General features: G+C 39.5%; 1 protein-coding gene across 1 annotated transcript in view; it reads left to right on the top strand.

The window, feature by feature from the left end:
- The first annotated feature begins 938 nt into the window (after window positions 1–938).
- The window catches only part of adgrg6 (adhesion G protein-coupled receptor G6), a 74,579-nt gene continuing 52,711 nt past the window's right edge, over window positions 939–22,806 (top strand). Inside the window, exons 1-4 of the mRNA XM_063002474.1 lie at window positions 939–1,069; window positions 4,745–4,836; window positions 18,530–18,874; window positions 20,804–21,403. Of these exons, the coding sequence (XP_062858544.1) occupies window positions 1,068–1,069; window positions 4,745–4,836; window positions 18,530–18,874; window positions 20,804–21,403 (1,039 nt within the window). The 5' untranslated portion in view covers window positions 939–1,067. The remainder of the gene's footprint in view (window positions 1,070–4,744; window positions 4,837–18,529; window positions 18,875–20,803; window positions 21,404–22,806) is intronic.

The following is a 22,806-nucleotide window of genomic DNA, read 5'->3' as shown; positions in this document are numbered from 1 at the left end:
GAAATTCCAGTTTCACTGGGATATAAAGGTCCAATTCTTTTAGTCATTCTTCACCATGGCTAAGAAGATGAACTTTAAAGAACACACTAAGAAACAGGCACAAGTGTGCTGACTTTCTAAAGTCAAGCAATAGATTAAACAATAGAACTGTGCCTTAAATTCCCACATTCACTGTTAATAATTATCAAGAATTTTGAAGAAAACGAGCATAATAAACCTGTAGTTTGTTTTTGCCACACACAAAGTAACTGTGGAAGATTCCTGGCATGCATTAGCTTATTAAATTTGATTCCATTTTTTCTGTTTGATTAGTAATCAAATATAATAAAATGTAATAAACTAACAAATCATATACAATATCTAATCACCACTTTTAAGTAATTTCAGTTGTTTTTAGATGAATGTACCTATTAAAGGTCAACACAGTGCCAGGCTACAGTTACAGGGTGGCAGGAAATATGGCAGTTTCCATATTTTCTGATAATATTCATAGTTCCTGGCATATTAAATTAGGCAGAACAATAAAAAACTATGTTCATATGCTAGTCTGGGCATAAAACAGTCCTTAAATAAACAATCTATTATTCTACAAAAAGTTACAACATCATTGCTGAAGGAACCTGTTTAGGGGTATAAATGTAAACAGAATACGAGTTGTAAATGTTTTGCATTGATTTTAGAAAACGTGTTTAGATTTTAGCATGTATATTGGAATAACTGTCCTGAGATTTTGGTGCGAGTGAAGGGTGGGGCGCTGTTGAGATCTACACCATGTCAGAACTGAGTAAACTAGCATCTCTTTGAAAACCAGGAACCAGCACATCTGCTTCTTCTCACACACTGTGGGATTTTCTCATTGTAAAATTAAATTATATACATGTTTTTACATGCGTACGGTAATATATTCCGTTTTCTGTTAGTAAACTCATTCAGTTTTCTGGTAAAGTGGTTTGTGGTGTATGAAAAGTTGTTCGACGCTTTGAGAAAGTTTTGGGAGACTGAAAACTTCGTCTGGACTTGACGAGAAGAAATAATGATCCTCCGAAGAGACGAGCTTGAATGAAATAATGTAAGTCCACATTATCATTATTTAAATTATTATTAGATCAGTAGATCATTACCTTTATGCTGCGGAATTACCTAATATTTCATATCATTTTTGTATTCCTGCTTTCTCACTAACTGTGCAGTTTGAAAGACTGTGTGAGATGATGTGATGCTTTTGCTGTGGATTTGCGCAGTTAGGAGTGGATTTACTGTTGTGTAACCAACGTCTGAGAGAAATTTTAAAAAGCCCATTGTTTGCTAATGAATTTGTAAATGCGTATTTAATACTAAGTACTTAGTTCAGTAAGTAATAATATGGTCTCATGAAGAAATATAATAGTCTAAATTTTAATAGTCTAAAAATAGTCTGTTTTACAGAACTACAAGTACTATACGGTTAAACCTCATAGTAGCACATAAACTAATTATATGTTTTTATATGCACAAACCATCATTAAACAAGGACCTATGAATCTGGGATTTACCAAGGAACTCGCTTAGTTATTTCTTGAGTTATTTTTAAGGCAGTTTTTATTGTTCATTAGAAATTAAAGCCAATTTTTACAGTTCTATTACTGTGTGTGTGTGTGGGGGGGGGGGGCGTTTTGTCTTCTCACTGCACTGTAAAAGTTAAATGTCAATGGTACAACCAACAAATAAACTATTGTAAATACTGTAAAACAATTTATCTTTACATAAATTAAAACAATTTTTAACGATACTTGAAAATTCTGAACAAATTATTTAGCATTAACCTTTGTTTATTCATGTATTTTTTGGTCAGCTGTTTTACATTGACACTATGTAAAACTGAACTATTACACAATTATTAAAAAATATAAAAAGTACACTTAGAGTAAGTTCATCAGAGTGAGATCAACACTTTGGGGAATTCTGTAGGCAATTATATAGAAATCACATTTATGAACCAAAATTCTTTGTAGAAGTTGCCTGAATTCATCTTTTAAAAAACTTAGTGCATTGCACTTGTAAATAACTAATTCACTAATTAAACAAGTGTTTAAACATGTAAGAAACACAATAGCCTTTTGTAAAGATTATAAAATTGTAGCTGTAGCCTTTTTAAAGAGGGGCGGCAAATAAAAACAATTAAAGCACAACAACAAAAGTAATGGGTGTAACATCTGTCTGTTCTTTAAATGGAACTTTTTACTCCAAGGCTTCACACCACACTTTGTTCTATAGCTGTGTACTTGGAACACTCCATAATTTTTCAGGCCCTGTTTTCAGACATTTTAGAGTGTGAATGTCAGGGCTAAGGCTTTCAGAGTCACTCTTACTAGCAGATGAATTAAGTTCTTTATCCATCTCGCCTTTAGCAGCAAGAGCTGGTTCCATTTGTGCCCATTTGCATGTTTCAAGGGTGGGCGTTTGGAACAATGTCTATGTTTTTATGTGCTGTATAATGTCATAATTTGCATGAATCTTAAAAAGCATTGCATAAGTGGCTTCATTATAATTGTAGTTACTTAATGTTAGGTTGTGGTATGTTAGCTTCATCCCTTTGTCAACTTGTTGTTTTAGTTGTGTTGTTGTAATAGATGCCAACTGTAGCGTGATCTATAAAAAGGAAATTCTAGAAAAACTGGCATAAAGAACTTTTGTGTTAATCATTTGTAGGAACCAATATGGAAAGACTAAGTTGCTGCTCTAAAAGAGCATATGTATTTTGCAAATAGTTTACCACCTGAAATACAATTGTATGAACTGAAATACACAACTTTTGTAAATTCTTTAAGACAAAACGGTGTGACTTTAATCACCCCTTGTGGCTTTGCATTGAATGTTCTAGAACCTGTGTAATGTAACATCCTGTAGCATTCAATGTAAACACATTTTTATTATGCTAGTTACTCAGTAAAAAGGATTTTTCCTCTCACTCATTGTGAGAATGAGTTGCATAAATCCATTGGACCCCACTGGACCAGTGCTCATTAAAGTGCCTACACTAATGGCTTGAGAAGAGTAATTAAAGCTCTAGGTACAATTTTAACTTAATATTTACTTTTATTATTCTGTGAATTTCACATACTAGAACTCTTACTTAAGGAAAAAGATTACTTAAATTGGTGTTTGTTGTGGTTTTAATTTCTCAGTTTTGTGTGATATTCTTTTCATCTACCACTAATACCATTAACTCTAGTCGTCAAGTTGTATGTGAAAGTTTGGGCATTTCTGGCTAAATTACTTATTTTGTTAATTTTGAAAATACAAGTAGGTATACACAGCCTCTGCAGCAAATAAATGTTTTTACAGGGTTAGTATTGCGAAACACACTAACAAAAATAAGACAAAATGTCTTATCTCTAAAATGTTGTCTAACATGCTTCAGACCATTTGTGACAGTCATTTTATATATGTTATAACTGTATCTTATTTGCTGTCCCTTGCTTTGTTGGGATAATTTGACTTGAATGCTTAGTCAGCTGCTTAAAGAAGCCCTTGGTTGTTTAGTGTTCGCACTGGGTCTGTAGAGTCAGAGACATCATTATGTTCTGAATGTGTCATCAGCTGATAATTTCTGATGACAACGTGACTTGAAATTTATTCTAGTTTTGACTTAGGAAGTGTCCATATTTATGCATGTGACACATTTATTTTATCTTATTTTTCAAAATGTATTATTCAAATCCCTAGTAACTGTGCAAAATGAAAAGAGATAAATACTGTACAGCAGAGGTTGTCTATTTCTTTTTAATTTTAAAAATCAACAAAACATGCAAATTGAACAGTGCTGTCCAAACTTTTGCATGCAACTGTACACTGCCAACATTATTTATTAAACAGGAATTGCTGAGGTTTGTCCTAGGAGTTTGTCCTAGGATCTGTAAGGAATAAACCCAAGAAATTGAACAAAAAATCCACTGAATTAATGTTCAGTAAGGTGCAGGTGACTGTCAGTTTAGAGAAACTGAGGTGTCAATTATCTGCACCTCCATGCCCTCTGTTCCAGCCATATTTGGGAAGGCAGAAGGACATCATTCAATAACCTAGCCATACCACAGATCTCTATGGCAGGTGGGCTTGTAACATTTAGTTTATAAAACTGAAATTATTTGGATGCTTGAGAAATGTAATTTATTTCCACAATTTATTTGGTTTTAGTTTTTAATAAATGTTTTGTGTTATATGTTATACTGTATTAAGTAATTAGCTGATTGGTTTCTTTGGTATTCACTGTGTAGCTCTATGCTACTGTTAAAGTAATTATTATTGCTCACATGGAAAATATTCATAATTCTGTAGGAATTCTGTATTTACTTGTTCAAAAGTTGCTTTCGTAGCACAAATACATAAAAAGTAGTAGAAGCTTTTCAAATGGGAGACATAGTATGAATGAAAGTATTGTACTGCTTTGCGTAACTCTGTATGTGTGTTAGTGGGAAAGAGAGGAAATGGTTATTTACCATGAATATATGGATTTAAGCCAATGTTTTCTGCTCTGTAGCCTTGGCTATGAATTGTGTTCTGGACTTTTCTAATCATGTTCCTACAAAATGTTGAAATTTAGTGTAATGTGTTTTTAGGTTAGGTATAATGTATTACAGTGCATGCAGTGACCAGCAGAACTGTGGAGCAATATATAATAAGATGCAATGCACTGTTTATGTAGTGTTTAACATGAAAATAGAACATTGCTGTGAGTATCGATCATTTCTTGTTATTTGTTTGACAGGGTTTCATACATTAGTGGTAGATGGTGGAGATGGAAGTTCCGCAGTTTTCTCCCAATTGTCCTGCTTGTGATGTGCAACGCAAAGACTTCAGGTAAAGAAAATGTTATAGCTATTGTTTTACTTTAATAGTTATTGCATATCATTTTATAGTTAAATACTTTATAAATTAGCATTTGATATCAGCTATTGTGTTTAATTTATGTTTTGTAATTGTTCTTAATCTTTTGTTATGCTTCATTTAATTACTTTCCTTCATTTTCTTCATTTCTCATTTTCTTCATTTCAAGTTTCTTTGCCTAGTTCTAACATTGTCTTATTACTTTTGTAAATGTATGCATGTGCAATTTCCTTTTGTTTTATTTTTTTGTTTGTTTGGTTGTATTTCATGTTTTCTGAACTTGCTTGGTGGGACACATTATTTTAAACTTTTTATGCTTTATTTTAAATGTATGGCACATAACATTTTTAAGTTGCAGTTCCAGCCCAGAACATCTGAATATCAAAAAAAAAAAAAAATCTTGATCAGACTTATTTTATAATATCTTATTATTGTTATTTCTGTATTTTTTATTTGTAATAATAATAATAATAATCCTAAAATGATATTGCACAGATCATTGTGTGACTGTAAGGCCAGTCATGTGTGATGACTCTAAATCTTCTTTAACTAACATGTATGTTTTCAGGCACACAAACTAAGCTTCTTAGAAATGGTGTGATTTGTTTGACTTAAGGTTCTTTGTCATGCCCTCCAAAACCAACATTGGAAGCCCACAGGGTTATCAGAAACCTATAAAGCTTTTGTATGATGTTTGAGACTACTGTGTACACAGATTTATAATGGAAGAAAGCCTTACCTAAAAAATTAATAAATGTAGTGCCGTGCTCAGTCACAGTTCCACTTACCGCTCTTACCTCTTTAGTCCTGAGTTGTTTTTTGTTCTGATTTTGTTTAGCCACTGCTTTTGGGTCGAAAATCTTTAGGTGGTGAGTCTGCTGTGGCAGCTTACTTTTACCACCCTGTTAGAGTCTTACTGGAGACCTGTAGTCTTTGGAAAGGGTATTAATGTTGCAGTTATTTTTCCTTACCCAAATCAGCACTGATTTGGAGCATTCCAAAAATAAGAATAAAATTAAAAAATCCTGATTGGAAATATGTTTCCATAAAACATAAACCTGAATGAAATGAATAATTTTTCCTTTGTTATTTCTCTAAATTGAAAAACAAAATCACACTGCATTTTATTTTAAAATCATATACCGTGGCATCAAACTATTCAACCAGTTTTGTATTTGTTATTTAATAAATTTTAATGCATATTATTAGTAGATTAAATAGTGTATATGTACATAAAAGCATTATATAAACAATATTACAGTCTACAAGTGTTCCATAAAGCACATCCACAATTTGCACACGAGCGTTTATCAGAAATCAGAAGAATGTTCAAATCAGACAAAAAATAAAAATGAAGTAGCAGTAATATACAGTAGCTTGTCAATTTTAGAAAAAAGATTGGCTGTGTGCTTAAGCTGTGTGCTTAATCCATTGAATACAAAAGTATCCTTGAATTACAAAGTAAATTTTTCTTCAGATTTCTCTTCAAATGACCATGGAACATTTCACATTATCGAAGGAAGCATAAATTGAACAATTTACAGTAGAGAGGAGTTTTACCTTACTTGAACCTGATTTTAACATCTTATAAGGCTATTAATGCATAATTATTTTCATAGTAAATATTTATAACGACATTGTCTATACATTATATATGACATCAAAAATGGTTGAATATTCATTTTACCTCACTGTATTAGTAACATTACTACCACTACTGCTAATAATAGTTTTCATTTAAATAGCACATACCCAGGTTTGCTAATGACTATAATGCTATATTTTATGTATCAAAATAGATGTTATATCAAACGATGACTGTGTAAATATTTTTGATGTTTTTATTTGTCATTTCCTTAGTGAAAGCACAAATGTATGTGAAATCTTTTTAAATGACCTTGTTTTGTCTTAGTTCAATATGGGTGTGTTTCTAGAGATGAGCCCTGATGTTTTTGATATAGCAATAATTCCAAAGTAATTTTGAAATATTTTGGGTGGAGAGATCGCTGTCTCTAGTGTAATGATGTTGTGTCCATGTGTCTGCAGTGTGGTTCTGTCCTGTAGAACACTGATGAATGGCCAGGTGCTGCCTGAACACGTGTTTTGAAAAGCGTGCGCGCGCTCACACACACACACACACACACACACACACACACACACACACACACACACACACACACACACACTCACACACACATACACACACACTGTATGAATGACACCTGATATTACACCTATGATGACACCTGATATTAAGCAACCTATGAAAGAAAAGCATTCTAAAGCTGTGGACAGCAGCTGATGTAAAAACACCAGGTGATCTGCCGAGAGAAAAGGAGAGAGAGAATGAAGTGTCTAGGATTAAAGCATTCCCATATGGGATGTTGCTGAAAGGGTGCTATTTATATCCCAGGTGAATTGAATTATGCTTTTTTATCCGTGCTGCGTGTCAGGCATTTGGCTTCTTTTCATTGCTGTCTGTTTCTGAAAGGCCCCTTTTTGATCACCTCTCTACCCACTGTGTCAGTCTAGCATCCCTGCTTTTGTAACACAATCTGCCCTGTGGTATGCCGCACCAACGGCTCATTCTTTTTACATTCATGGAATAAAATGCAAGTCTTTGTTTCTCATACAATTCCAGCATAGACGGTGTTTGCTGGATATAGTCAGTTATGAGCTACTGTAGAACAAGTCCCTGCCTTCATTTCACAAACAGAGTAATTAGGCTGCAACAGTAAGGTGAAGAAAGAAGACCCAGGTGGTGCCATAAATGAATTATTTAAACAGTAAGGTGGGTTCTGTAGCACCACCTCATCTATTTGTGAAGAATTGTAAACCACTTGGATACTGGGCTTGGATCAGCTGGCTTAAACTCAACTTTTTTAAATTCTTCCTTTATAATGTGTTGTTCCTGGTGCTGCTAACATTCTTCTGTGAGATTATGTAGCTCTTATTATTGTCTGGTCTACGTTATATTGATTGTTAGACCCTGTAGAATGCATTGGTTGCATATTTAAATCTTTTGCCTCAGCAAATGGTTGTAAAATGGTTTGTGAAATATTTCTGTGTGATATTATTTTTTCCCTTATTGAGATTTACTTTGTATTGAAGCAAAATACATTTTAAGCCTAAAATTTGGGAGTGTTTAAGGACTTTATAAGTCCATTTGGAGTGTTACAGATGGGCATGAGAAGCTACTGTTTGTGAGTAAAATGTTGCATCCGAATACCAGAATTTCCAAAGGCCCATGACCAGCCCCTCCCCCCCTTTCCGCATCACAACATTCCACATTAAAACCACCACTTCCACTAACCACTCTTATTAACAGAATAGTACCCAGCTTGAAACACACCATTAAACATTACAATCAACCATGCCATCTTGGCCACTAAACAACATCTTATTCCTTCCAACACTTCCCGCTATCCATCCCAACCTACCCCTATCTATTCCAAACACCAAATTCAATGCTGCTGACTTGAAATCCATTAAAACAACTTCACATACTGCAGCGCTCCACCAGGATTTTAAACAACCAAAGCAAGACAAATCAGTTAACCACAAATCAAGCTCCTACAAAGAAAAAATCAACAAACCAAAGGCTGTTTATTCACCAAACACAGCACCTCAAAACATCAACATTACTTACAAACATCACCTTAACTAAGCTCATTTGCTAATTAGGTCTTAACAGCTAATGCCAAGTTCACACTACACGACTTTACAAGTTGTCAGATCGCTGTACAGTTCACACGACTTGACTGGATCTCTTGTAATCGGGAGTCTTTCAAGTCGGTGTGGCTTTCACTCTACACGACTGATCGGCAATAGGGGGTTTCACACTACACGATCTATCACCACCTGGAATCGCAGGTGAGCTTCTCTGGTCTCCCAAACTATGTTTTGTCACGAAAACAAACGTGAGAATTGACGAAAGGTTTAATGATACCACGTCCAAAAATGCATGTTAACAAGTAGCAAGCGATCAAAGTTGTTTGTGCGCTGATGTGCAGCATAAAATCAAGGAGAAAAATAAATGAATCCGAGTGGATTTGGCAACGCGACAAGCAGGGATTGTTCTGTTCTGTAGTGAGTTGGAGGTTAATAAATATTTTTTTGTAATGCAGTGTTGGTGCCGATGTATTCTGATAGAAACTATATTATCCCCCTCACCGCACTCATTGCCAGTCGCAACCAACTGATCCAGATGTTCAACATGCTAGAATATCTCTCTTCAGTCGGCGAGCGCTCGGCGAGCCGCTTGGATCGAGTCGTTGAACAGTTCACACATAGCGATTGAGAGCCGAGTTTAGATCGCCGAACGAATGCCGAGTTGCTCCCGAATTGCCACATCTAGCGGCGACTAGTCAGCGAGCGAAAATCAGGGGAAAAATCGTGTAGTGTGAACTAGGCATAAGCATCTGCACATATCTGCTTATTAATGGTGCATATGCATATACTTGCTTCCCTTAATATTTCAAGTCCACTTTAAAGCCTTACCATGGAATGCCAGCTTAACAAACCCCATACCATTACTGAGCCACCACTAGCCGCTATTGTAGCCTGTTGTACCAGTTTTTCTGGCAATTTAGTGTAGATTAAGCATATCTTTTGTAGAGATTTATCATTGGTATATTTGCATCAGGAACCTCCTGGCCAAGTGCAAATAAATGCAATTTTCTGCTTATATGAACACCTACATGTACATCTGCTAATGTGTGTGATGTACAATCAGCCACTCATGTGGCATCAGAGCAATGCATAAAGTCAAGTTCACATAAACACGGAACAAAATGGAATTTGCATGACTTTTACCACTGCAGTGTTGTTACCAGGTGAGCTGGGTTGATTGTGTTGGAAATTGCTGATCTAAACTATGGATAAATTGGTTCATGGTTCCATCAGTTACCATGACCAGGTCCTGCAGAAACAAAGCAGACCATCACACTACCACCACCATGTTTGAATGTTGGTATGATGTTCTTATGGTGGAATGTGGTGTTAGGTTTACGCCAGATGGAACAGGACCCACATTTTCCAGAAAGTTCCATCTTTGACTCACCAGTCCACAGAATGTTATCCCAAAAGTCTTGGGAAAATATCTAGATGTTTTTGTTAAATGCAGTGGTTTGTGCCTTGCAGCTCTCCAATAAATGCCATTTTTGCCTAATGTCTTTCTTTTTGTGGAATTAAGTACGTTGACCTTAACTGAGACGTAAGTAAGGCCGGCCACTCCTGTTTCAAGTTTTCTCCATTTGTTCACTGGAGTCCCTTTATTTTGCATCTAATGCATTTAACTGTTCCAACTGAGAGTGCAGTCTGTACATAGTAAGATTTGATTTGAAAGGCACCCCTACCTTAGTGTGCATTGGAGGTGTATATGAGGTGACTTTGAGCAGAGTGGTCTGCAGTAAGCCTGCTTCGTGAGGGGTTGAGGATGGAATTCATGTGTGAGAAGATCTGCTCACACAGATATGTTGATCCAAAGACTGACAGCATCGCCAATGCAACCTTCTTCAAACAGTCATATTTTTCTGGCAGTGATGTCCAAAACATGAACAGGGACTGTGCATTTTCTTTAGATGTTTCAAGTGAAGTCCGAAGTTCACAGAACTTCATTGTCCACAGAGATGAGCTCTGAAAGTCAATCAGCTGCATTTCAAAACCATCAATGCCTATCCATTGGAAAATTGACAAGTCCATGTCTTTCACACTAAGTTTGTCCGGATGAATGAGAAAGGAAAACATTGGTCCATGTGTCTGGAAATCTTGGAATCTCCTGGCAAATTCCAACTCAAGTTCTCTCATGTACATGGAAATGTTGGCTGTTCTGACTGAATTTCGAGTGGAGATCTCTCTCAAGTGTTTGAAATAGCGAAATGTCCCCTTTTCTATATCTTCTGCAAAAACTTTAAGCTTGGATGTGAATGACTTCCATGTCTCAAACAGCCCCATGACTGTTTGTCCAGCTCCCTGCATGCAAACATTGAGTTCATTCAAGTGTGATGTAATATCAGTCAAAAACATAAGTTTCTCAAGCCATCTGACATCTTCCAGCTCTGGGTAATTCTGGTCCTTGTCAACAAGAAATGCTTCGATTGCATCAATGCAGTTCACAAAACTCTCAAGCACTTTTCCACTACTCAGCCACCGGACACTGGAGTGAAGCGGGATGTCTTTGTATGCACAATCCATTTCATCAAGCAGTGCTTGGAACTGCCTGTGAGTTAAGGCAGAGCGAGCTCGCAGAAAATTCACGATTTTCACAACCGTTGCCATCACTGTGTTAAGATCAGAATTCGACATCTTTGCACACAGATTTTCCTGGTGTATTATGCAGTGAAATTTAAGAACAGGGTGCCCAATTTTGTCTTCAATTATTTTGACGAATCCTTTTTGCTTTCCCACCATTGCGGGGGCGCCATCAGTGGTGATTGCAACGATTTTTTGAATATCAACGGCAATCCTTTCAAAATATTCAACAAAGGTTTTAGCCAAGTCCTCACCTTTTGTGGTGCCGTACATGGGTTTTAAACAGCATAACTCCTCTCGTACTCCAACAGAGTCACAGAATCTGGCCACAACTGCCAAACGAGGCAAATCATTAATATCCACGCTTTCATCAAGCGCAACGCTAAACACAGCGCAGTCCTTCAGTCCGGTCACCTGCTGCTCCCTGATATTACCCGCCATATCTGTGATACGACGCTCAACTGTTCTTGCTGAAACAGGCACGTCTTTAATCCTAGCAATGATAGTGTTTTTGTTCGTCAAACCGTCAAACAAATCACTTGCTGCACAAAAGGCTTCTTTAATGTATTCTCCATCAGTAAATGGCTTTCCACGTTTAGCAATGCACTGAGCTATCTTGTAACTTGCAAGTGTGGCATAACTTTTACCATGGCTTACATTTTGAAGAACACTCGTCTGTTTATAGTACCTTGAAATTGCTCGTTTGATTGATTCGTTTTTTTCAGCATCATCCCTAAATGAGCTTTGGTGCTTTGTCTCAAAATGACGGCGCACACTTGATGTGCGACTAACGACGCTTTCACAGCATATGGCACATACAGCCCGGTCTTTTTGTTGAATAAATTCATACAAATCTGTCCAGTCTTGTTGAAATGAACGAACATCCACTTTTGTGCGTTTAGCAGCCATATTATACTAAAGTTCGCATTGAAAGCCGACTCACTCCGACACCTTGATTACCTTAAACAAGCATAAATCATTCCACCTTAATTGGCCATAGGAGGAGGTGGCGAATGGAGTTAAGGTGGAGTAATTTATGCTTGTTAAGTTTAATCAAGAGGTAGGGAACGAGGCATAAAGTGTAGGGACGGATCCAACTAATAACTCGCAGCCCTGCACATAAAATACACTTATGTGCAGGGCTGCGAGTGTGCCAGGCAAACGTGTATCGCGTGCCAGCTTTGGCACGCGTGCCTTAGGTTGCCGACCCCTGCTCTAGAGACTGGTTAGTCTACTACAACCTAATGAGGAAGTAGGGCTGGCTCGATACCACTTTTTTATGTCCGATATCGATATTGCAAATTGAGTATCTGCCGATACCAATACCAATCCAATACTGTCATTTCTCCTCTCAAACAACTAAGCAGTAATAATACATGTCTCAATGCACCATGGTTAAACTAGCTATCTAAATAACAATGCTTAGACTGTGAAACAAATATACTAAAGGAATAAATACAAAACCTACAACATCACACTTAAAACTGCTGTTTTTATTTTAACTTTTACACATAGAGCATTTATCAGCATTTTTGGCTTGTTTAACAAAAGTGTCCACAATTGGAAGATGTGGATGTCAATCAAACGTGATGGACCTGTCACGGTGGGGCTAAGGACTAGACAAAGACAAGACAAAGGGGGCGGACACACACGCAGAGATGTATGGCAAGATATTTATTAAAGAACTAAACAAGGGAATGACAAGAGTATGGAACATGAACTAGGTACACAGACTGGGAACACGGACTGGGAATATAAACTAGGGATACAGACTAAACACAGGCTAGGAACATTGGCTAAACACAGGCTAGGAACACTGGCTAAACACAGGCTAGGAACACTGGCTAAACACAGGCTAGGAACACTGGCTAAACACAGGCTAGGAACACAAACTAGGAACTGACTACAAACAAATGCAAGAAACATAGAGCAAACCAGAGTCCAAAGAAACCAAAGTAATCACCTGAGGGAGTCCAACACAAACAAGTCAAAAATAACCAAAATAAACCAAAATAACCCCTGCCAGCCTGTTCCTCAGCTCTCCTTTTAAATGCTCCCTGATTAGGATCAGCTGGGGCTGATTGCTCAGGGGGGGGGACCAATCAGGAGTGAGTGTGCTCACGGAGAAGAGGGGCGTGGCACATATGAGCACACAGAGGCTAGCAGTGTGACAGATGCCCCTCCCAAAGGCACTACACCTGGAGTGCCTTAAACAACAAAAACAAGGAGGTCCCGGTCCCTGCGGGGTAAATTTGAAGTCATTAAATATGTCCTCAGGCAGGCGTGTTAACAATGGTGGGACGCAGGCTGCCGACAGAAATCCAGAGGCGCAGTCAGGGAACGCTGTCTCAGAAACAGGAGCTCCATCAGGGGGCGTCATCTCAGGAACAGGAGCGCCATCTGAGGACTCCAACACGGAAGCAGAAGCGCCAACAGGGGGCGCCAACTCAGGAACAGAAGTGCCCACAGAGGACACCCACTCAGGAACAGGAGCGTCGTCGAGGGACGCCCACTCAGGAACAGGAGCGCCATCTGAGGACTCCAACACGGAAACAGAAGCGCCAACAGGGGGCTCCAACTCAGGAACAGAAGTGCCCACAGAGGACACCAACTCAGGAACAGAAACCAGCTGCGGGGAGCCTGGCGAAGAGGCTTCAGGAGTTAGCTGCGTTGAGCCTGGCGAAGAGGCTTCGGGAGTCAGCTGCGTTGAGCCTGGCGAAGAGGCTTCGGGAGTCAGCTGCGTTGAGCCTGGCGAAGAGGCTTCGGGAGTCAGCTGCGTGGAGCCTAACGAAGAGGCTTCGGGAGTCAGCTGCGTGGAGCCTGGCGAAGAGGCTTCGGGAGTCAGCTGCGTGGAGCCTGGCGAAGAGGCTTCGGGAGTCAGCTGCGTGGAGCCTGGCGAAGAGGCTTCGGGAGTCAGCTGCGTGGAGCCTGGCGAAGAGGCTTCGGGAGTCAGCTGCGTGGAGCCTGGCGAAGAGGCTTCGGGAGTCAGCTGCGAGGACCCTTGAGAAGAAGCATCCGGAGTCAGCTGCGTGGAGCCTGGCGAAGAGGCGTCCGGAGTCAGCTGCGTGGACCCTTGAGAAGAGGCATCCGGAGTGAGCTGCGTGGACCCTTGAGAAGAGGCGTCCGAAGTCAGCTGCGTGGACCCTTGAGAAGAGGCGTCCGGAGTCAGCTGCGTGGACCCTTGAGAAGAGGCGTCCGGAGTCAGCTGCGTGGACCCTTGAGAAGAGGCGTCCGGAGTCAGCTGCGTGGACCCTTGAGAAGAGGCGTCCGGAGTCAGCTGCGTGGACCCTTGAGAAGAGGTGTCCGGAGTCAGCTGCAAAAACACTGGAGAAACGTCATTAATCTGTTGCACAAATCCTTGAGAATCTCCTTGATTCAGCTGTGAGGACTCTGGAGTGGTGTCCAAAGTCACTTGCGAAAACACTGGAGAAACATCACTCAGCTGTGAGGACCCTGGAGAGGCGTCCGAAGTCAGCTGCGAAAATCCTTGAGAAACTCCTTGAAACAGCTGTGAGAACTCTGGAAAGACGTCCGAAGTTAACTGCGAAAACACTGGAGAAACGTCATTAATCAACTGCACACATCCTTGAGAAACTCCTAAATTAAGCGGTGAGGACCCTGCAGAGGCGTCCGAAGTCACTTGCGAAAACACTAGAGAAACATCACTCAGCTGTGAGGACCCTGGAGAGGTGTCCGAAGTCACTTGCAAAAACACTGGGGAAGCGTCACTTAGCTGCGAGTACCCTGGAGAGGCGTCCGAAGTCAGCTGCAAAAATCCTTGAGAAACTCCTTGAAACAACGGTGAGGACCCTGGAGAGGCATCCGAAGTCACTTGCGAAAACACTGGAGAAACGTCGCTCAGCTGCGAGGACCCTGGAGAGGCGTCCGAAGTCAGCTGCAAAAATCCTTGAGAAACTCCTTGAAACAACGGTGAGGACCCTGGAGAGGCGTCCGAAGTCACTTGCGAAAACACTGGAGAAACGTCACTCAGCTGTGAGGACCCTGGAGAGGCGTCTGAAGTCACTTGCGAAAACACTGGAGAAACAGTACTCAACTGTGAGGACCCTTGAGAGGTGTTCGAAGTCACTTGCGAAAACACTGGAGAAACAGCACTCAGCTGTGAGGACCCTGGAGAGGTGTCCGAAGTCACTTGCGAAAACACTAGAGAAACGTCATTCAGCTGCGTGGACCCTGGAGAGGCGTCCGAAGTCAGCTGCGAAAACACTGGAGAGGCGTCCGAAATCAGCTGCTTGGACCCTGGATATGCGTCAAAAGTCAGCTGTTTGGACCCTGGAAAGACCGGACTCAGCTGCGAAAACACTGGCGAGGCGTCCGAAATCAGCTGCTTGGACCCTGGATATGCGTCAGAAGTCAGCTGTTTGGACCCTGGAGAAACTGGACTCAGCTGCGAAAACACTGGAGAGGCGTCCGAAATCAGCTGCTTGGACCCTGGATATGCGTCAGAAGTCAGCTGTTTGGACCCTGGAGAAACTGGACTCAGCTGCGAAAACACTGGAGAGGCGTCCGAAATCAGCTGCTTGGACCCTGGATATGCGTCAGAAGTCAGCTGTTTGGACCCTGGAGAAACTGGACTCAGCTGCGAAAACACTGGAGACATTGGACAGACGAACTCGGCCTAGGACTGACCCGAACTTGAGAACACGGCACTGGGGCCGGTGAACAAACAAAAAGACCCCTGGAGCCCTTGGGGTGACGACGAGAAAATTGAGCTCGCATGAGGCCCTCAAACTCTTGCACAGAGTTCAGCACAGCTCCCTTCTCAGTCCAGAGCTGCCTCGCCCATTCTCGCGCAGCACCATTCAGCCTTGACATCATGAACATCACCTTTTGTGTTTCAGAAGGCTGCGGGTCGAGAAGGTTTTGCAGGTAGAGCTGGCTCTGAAGCAGAAAGCCCTCAACCAAAAGGTCGCTTCCATCATAGGGAGCTGGCTTGTAAAGTAAGAAGGTTAGAGGAAACCTCATGGAGTCAAACTCCAGAAAATTACTAACACTAAACATCTCGACAAAGACAAGACAAAGGGGGCGGACACACACGCAGAGATGTATGGCAAGATATTTATTAAAGAACTAAACAAGGGAATGACAAGAGTATGGAACATGAACTAGGTACACGGACTGGGAACACAGACTGGGAACACGGACTGGGAATATAAACTAGGGATACAGACTAAACACAGGTTAGGAACATAGGCTAAACATAAGCTAGGAACATTGGCTAAACACAGGCTAGGAACACTGGCTAAACACAGGCTAGGAACACTGGCTAAACACAGGCTAGGAACACTGGCTAAACACAGGCTAGGAACACTGGCTAAACACAGGCTAGGAACACAAACTAGGAACTGACTACAAACAAATGCAAGAAACATAGAGCAAACCAGAGTCCAAAGAAACCAAAGTAATCACCTGAGGGAGTCCAACACAAACAAGTCAAAAATAACCAAAAATAACCAAAAATAACCAAAAATAACCAAAAATAACCAAAAATAACCAAAAATCACCAAAAATAACCAAAATAACCCCTGCCAGCCTGTTCCTCAGCTCTCCTTTTAAATGCTCCCTGATTAGGATCAGCTGGGGCTGATTGCTCAGGGGGACCAATCAGGAGTGAGTGTGCTCACGGAGAAGAGGGGCGTGGCACATATGAGCACACAGAGGCTATCAGTGTGACAGGACCAATTTGAATTGACTTAGAGTTGGGTTTTTTCGTTAAAGTTCTGTCACGTTTTTAGTTTATTAAAAACCAAAGCGAGCTTATTAAAAAACCCTGCTGGATTTTGAAGAGGAAAACGTGAAACGGTGTAGTTTGTTTTATTTCATAACACTAATGGATTAATCGTTGAGAATGTGAGAAATCTCTAAGCCGGGACAAGACCGATTTATCCAAGTCCGATTTATCATTTAAAGTGATTTTTATTGTGTTTAAATTTTATTGTGTTTTTAGATGTGGCAGTAGAACATGATTTTTTGAAAAGCTAAAAGTTTAAGTAGATCAGTGTGTTTTAATTTCTGAATGGCTGTTGCGGATGAGTTGTAGATCAGTGGCACATGTTAATGATGTTATCAAGCGTGAAAGTGAATTATATGCATATTGTCTTGCCCTTTAAGAATGTTAAGTGTACAGTGCTAGGGTATAGGGAGCAAGTGTAAAGAAGATTAGAAGAGATTAAAAATTATAGTCTCCGGCTGTGCTATGTTATTCTGTGTTTGCAATGAGCGTGTGCATCTTTTGCTGAAAGCAGTCTGGATGGTTATTGGACACAGAGAACTCAGTGTAAATTTTTCCCACAAACCAGCTGAAACATGGATTTATTGAATACCTCACACACGTCCACTGTCACACATGTCTTGTTACATCTAAGATGAGCTCAGGCCCAGAGAACTTGGGTGTGTTTCTGCATATAATTGATGTTTGGCTTTCTCTTTGTGCAATAAAGTTTCAGGTTGCAGTGGTGAACAATGTTTTTTGAAAGTACTCCCAAGCCCACATCATGACAGTTTCTAATGCAGTGAGGGCTCAAAGGTCACAAACATTTAACTATGGTTTCTGGCCTTGCCCTACATGGACAAAGATTTTTTTTAATACAATATTATACAGTTAAGGTGAAAGGAGAAATGTTGTTTTTGAACTGAATAGACAATTGTCCCACGCAGTTTGGCACAAAGTGGTGAGCCAAAACCCATATTCGCATGCAAATAATAAGCCTATGCTTTTTTTCTGTCAATACCGTCATACCCTGATACCCATTGTGGAATGTTTCAAAGTCATGTAACATAAACATTTTATATACTTATGCCTATATTGCCCTTTCCCAACTCTCTTTGGGTGTATTGCAGACAAGTACTAAATACTAAAGTTGTGTATATTTACAAAATACAGTCAAATTGGTCAGTGAAAACATTGGAAATCTTTTTTTGTTCCTATGTCAGTAATGTTCAAGATAATTACAAAATTACAGATTTTTGTTTTTATTGCGCTTTTCTTGAAATGAGCTTTTTAAATGTCACAGAAAAATCTGATTAACTATATGAAATCAAAATACATTAATGTTCTAAAAATTAGCAGGTTGTTTTTACTCACTTTTTGTATATCTACAATACCAATTTTTTAAACTCTTTTATATATCTCACAAATGATTTTTCTAATAGTTTAGTACATTTAATAATAAATAAAAGAGAACCTAAGTACCAACACTTTTGTCTCTTCAGAAAACAGCTGTCCCTCCTGCCTGCTCTCTTTTGGTCCTATTTAACAGCTCTCTTTCTGATTTCTCCCAGTCCGTTACTGTCTCCTGAGTATCATCTTGTTCTAATCTTCTGCTGTCCATTCTCTATTCTGTTACCCCCTTGAAATGATTTTAAATGATATACATACATTATTTTGGTCCAGCAGTGCTGAGCTGCCAGGTTGAGTGTGAAGAGGTGCTCACAGCCTCTGAGGGGATCTTTACATCACCGTGCTACCCCAGTGACTACCCCCCTAGCAAGGTTTGCAAGTGGACGCTGCAGGCTCCGGCCGGCTTTGTCCTGCAGCTTACCTTCCTTGACTTTGAACTAGAGGAAGCTCACGGCTGCATCTACGATAGTGTCAGTGTCAACACCGGTGCAAGCAGTGTTAAGTTTTGTGGCCTGACGGCCAATGGACTGACTCTCAACTCCAGCACCAATGTCATGGTGGTATCCTTTATTTCTGATTTTAGTGTCCAGAAGAAAGGCTTCAGTATCAGTTACAGGCGAGGTATGCTTAAATGCTCTCTAAACACCTTGTTTTCTTTTTTTTCTAATGGTTCTTCTTCATGATTGTGTTACAACTATTAGCAGCATTACTTTTGCCATTATTATTATTGATAATTGTAATTATGGTTAAAATACTTGTTGATAACATTATTAGAATTTTTAACCACTGTCACTAGCAATTTGTTTACTTGCTTTTGTTTGTCAGATGACTTAATGACTCATTTGCCCTCTTAGTTCTACATCTGGTCATCTGGAGATGTAGGCATATGTTAAACATTTACAAATGGCATTACCAGTTCTGGCAGTGATACACTACACGTTTGTGTATTACTGTTGCTAAATATCTTAAAAATACAAACACAAAAATAACCAGAGAATTAAATATGTGCCTTTATGACATTTTAACAAGGCTATCATTCAGAGGCCATAGATGCATCACTTTTGTTGGGAGCACAAAACTTGAACCACTGAGCACTAAACTTTTAACACATTTGCTAAATTTGGTGCAAAATTCCTCACTGACTGTGACCGGAAGACAGAATGCATCTTTGGATCTTAGAAACCATCTTGCTGTGTAGCACCCAGTTTATCAGCTGACAAGTGTAAAGATGTGAACTCCAACTTTACATAATTCAGAATAGGTATGTGCTTGCCTGCAGCCCCTCTTCAGCCAGCGTGGATGTTGCACATAACTTGCCAGAGTGCAATGTCTATTAGTAAAATTCATATATGATAAGCTGTGATTAAAAAATAAGGTGTGAAGCGCCCAGGTGGCACAGCGGGATAAGCCGCTAGCACACCAGCGCCGAGAGTCTGAACTCCTCGATTCGAAACTCGGCGTTGCTGCCGGTCGGCTGGGTGCCATCTAGCGGGCATAATTGGCAGTGAGTTCAGCAGACACTAATTGGCTACCGTGTCTGCTAGGGGGCAGGATGACCGGACTATGTGGGTGGGGTCTTCAAACGCTGTGCAAGGACCCTGATTAGCAGATAGAGGCGGCTGTGCAGAAGCATGGGTGAAAAAGAGAGGATCTGCAAGGGACTGCGCATGGATCGTCGGAGGCGTGAACAGGAAATATACCTTCCTCGAATGCAATCAGGGATCCCCAGCAGCGAAAGACAAACTGACTACCCTAAATTGGGAAAAAAATGGGAGAAAATCAATAAATAAATAGAAAAATAAGGTGTAACTGCCAAACAACTAATTTAATCAATACGGTGTCCGTTTCCATATTTAAGACATAGAGACTAGAAACATGGCAGAAACCGATTCCAGATATAATAGATGTGTCAGCACATGAAGTGTTGAGGACAGACAGAGCGTGTGAATAAAAGAAAAATTGGATGGAATGTGGGAATGGAGTTGAAAGCTTTGTCAACGTCAACATGTTTAAATTAACAGGTTAATCCGACTTGCCAAATGCTGTTATAAGCTTAAGCAAAAGGCAGAAAGTGGAGCAGATTATTAGTCATTTTTTTACATGATATCTCAAAAATATATAGATGAGAAAATCTATTATAAACACTATGTAGTGCCAGAATGTTTTAATTATTTATTTGCAAAACAAAGCCTTAGAAAAGGGGACCAATGACATTACTGTTTTTGTACTAGAGGGGAGAAGGACATCATGTTTTATAAAACTAAATTATTTTTTTGGGCCTTAAGACAAATACTTTTTTTTTAATATTGTGAATGCATTTCATGCCATCAATGCACCACCAAGATAACTCTGGAAAAAGATTCTTCTATAATTCTGTGCTACATGACATTTTTATGTTTTATTTATCTTAAATGTTGCTTTCCATAGTTTGCTAATGTGATGACATAAGCTAAAATTTGTAAGCACAAAAGTCTAAAATTGGTTTTATTTTGTCACAATAATACATATATAAAATATATTTAAATAACCCTCCCTCCTTACTTCCTACAGTTGCAGTGGCACTGAGAAACCAAAAGGTCACATTGCCCCAGAACGCTCTGGAAGTGGTTCGAGTGTCCAGTTCTAAGTCTATCCCACAGCTAAGTGAGTTCACAGCATGCTTTGAGATCTCTAGCACCTCTCATACAGGCACGGGGACCATCTTTTTCTACACAACCAAAAACTCCTCCTTGAGCTTTGGCCATTCCGGAAACTCCATAGTTCTGAACATAAACAACATCAAATGTCCCATTGATGACCTGGTCATGTTTACTGACTTCACTTCGGAAATGCAGCCCTTCTGCCTTACTTGGTCCAACACAAATGGCCATGTGGCCGTGAACTTTAAAGGAAACTACAAAGATAAAATCTGTTCTGCCTCTATTGGCTCAAGTGTGGAACCTGGAGGTTCCTTCGAGATGGGTAGTGAAAAAGCAACTGGGAAAAACTTTGAGGGCATCATCTACAACTTCCGTTTGTGGAGTTCAGCCATGACTTCCTCTGCGCTTTCTGCACTTACCTGTGATGCTGTGGGAAACGTAGTGGACTGGGACAACAGCTTCTGGGAGATCCCGGTTTCATATGCACAAACTGACTCCAGTCTCAGCTGCAGTAAGTAAATGTGTGTTCCTACACTGTCTGTCTAAACACATTTATTTAGAGCATATTTTTATATATACAGTGGAAGTAAACCAGTTACCAAACTTTCATTTTTATTATTTATTCTTTTACTGCATATACAGTACACTCTAAATGTTTTCAGACCCCTTGACCTTTTGCACATTTGATTGTTTAATGAAGTTGGTTTTGAATTAATGTAGTTGATATTTTTACCCATTAATTTACACATCATTGCCCATAATGACAAATTGTGAAAATTTATTAAAAATCTAAAATTGAAATATCTTATTTACAAAATTATTCAGACCTTTTATTTTGTAGGTAAAAGGCCATTTAGTAGCAGTTTCAGCTGTCTTCTTGAATACATCTTTACAAGATTTGCACACCTGGATTTAGACAGTTTGTCTCATTCTTCATGGCAGATCCTCTCAAGCACCATCAAATTGGATGGTTTAAGTCTGGGCCAGTCGAGAACATTCAGAGTTATTGCAGTAATGTTTTAGCTGTATGCATTACATTACATTTACATTTCTGACATTTACCAGACACTTTTATCAAAAGTGACTTACAGTTATGAATTAATACAATTTGAGCAATCGAGGGCAGTGGAACCTTGGCAGTGGTGGAGCTTGACCTGGCAACCTTCTGATTGCCAGTCCAGTATCTTTACCACCGAGCTATCACTTCCATATGCTTTGATTCATGTTAAAAAGTGAAGAGTCACCCCAGTGGGAGTTTTTCTTCAAGGATGGTCTTGTATTAGGCTACATTAATTATCTCTTGATTTTTACCAGCCTCCTGGTTCCTCCTGCTGACCCAAGTGTATGACTTTTTAAACTACAACCTCAAATCAGAAGAGCAGGGACAATATAAAAATTCAAATAAAAATGCAGTGTTTTTCCTACATTTACTTTATTTCATTACTGAAAGTATGAACCCAAGTTATTTCATGTTTTGTCTGGTCAATTTAATTTCATTTGTTTATATATAATGGGAAGAGGATCTTTAGTTTGTGAAAAATGTGAAATGTGAGAAAATTATTGAAATGTCCCTCAAAGAAAGATGGTATGGGTACTGGACTGGTCTGCTTGCAGTCCTAATCTGTCTCCTGTATCCCTAATCAATTCAGATTGCAACTGGTGGACTCCAACTGAATTCTTGAATAATTAAAGCAAACACAGTGTAGCTGACAATGTTGTGAATAAGAGATTTTAGTTGTTTTTCTTTTTTTTCTTTTAACAAAAATAAAGTATGAAGAACAACGAAGTATGTATTTATGAGCATGAACAAAAACACTACAATACATTGGTAAAAAAACACCACAATACATTAGTACTTTGCTTTTAGTAATTACATCCTTGAGACATTTACTATAAGAAATAACTTAATATCTA

Source organism: Trichomycterus rosablanca, chromosome 9, assembly GCF_030014385.1.
Source record: "Trichomycterus rosablanca isolate fTriRos1 chromosome 9, fTriRos1.hap1, whole genome shotgun sequence".
NCBI classification, from domain to species: Eukaryota; Metazoa; Chordata; class Actinopteri; order Siluriformes; family Trichomycteridae; genus Trichomycterus; species Trichomycterus rosablanca.
The sequence above is the reverse complement of the archived record's forward strand: the minus strand, read 5'-3'. Positions and strand labels throughout refer to the sequence as shown.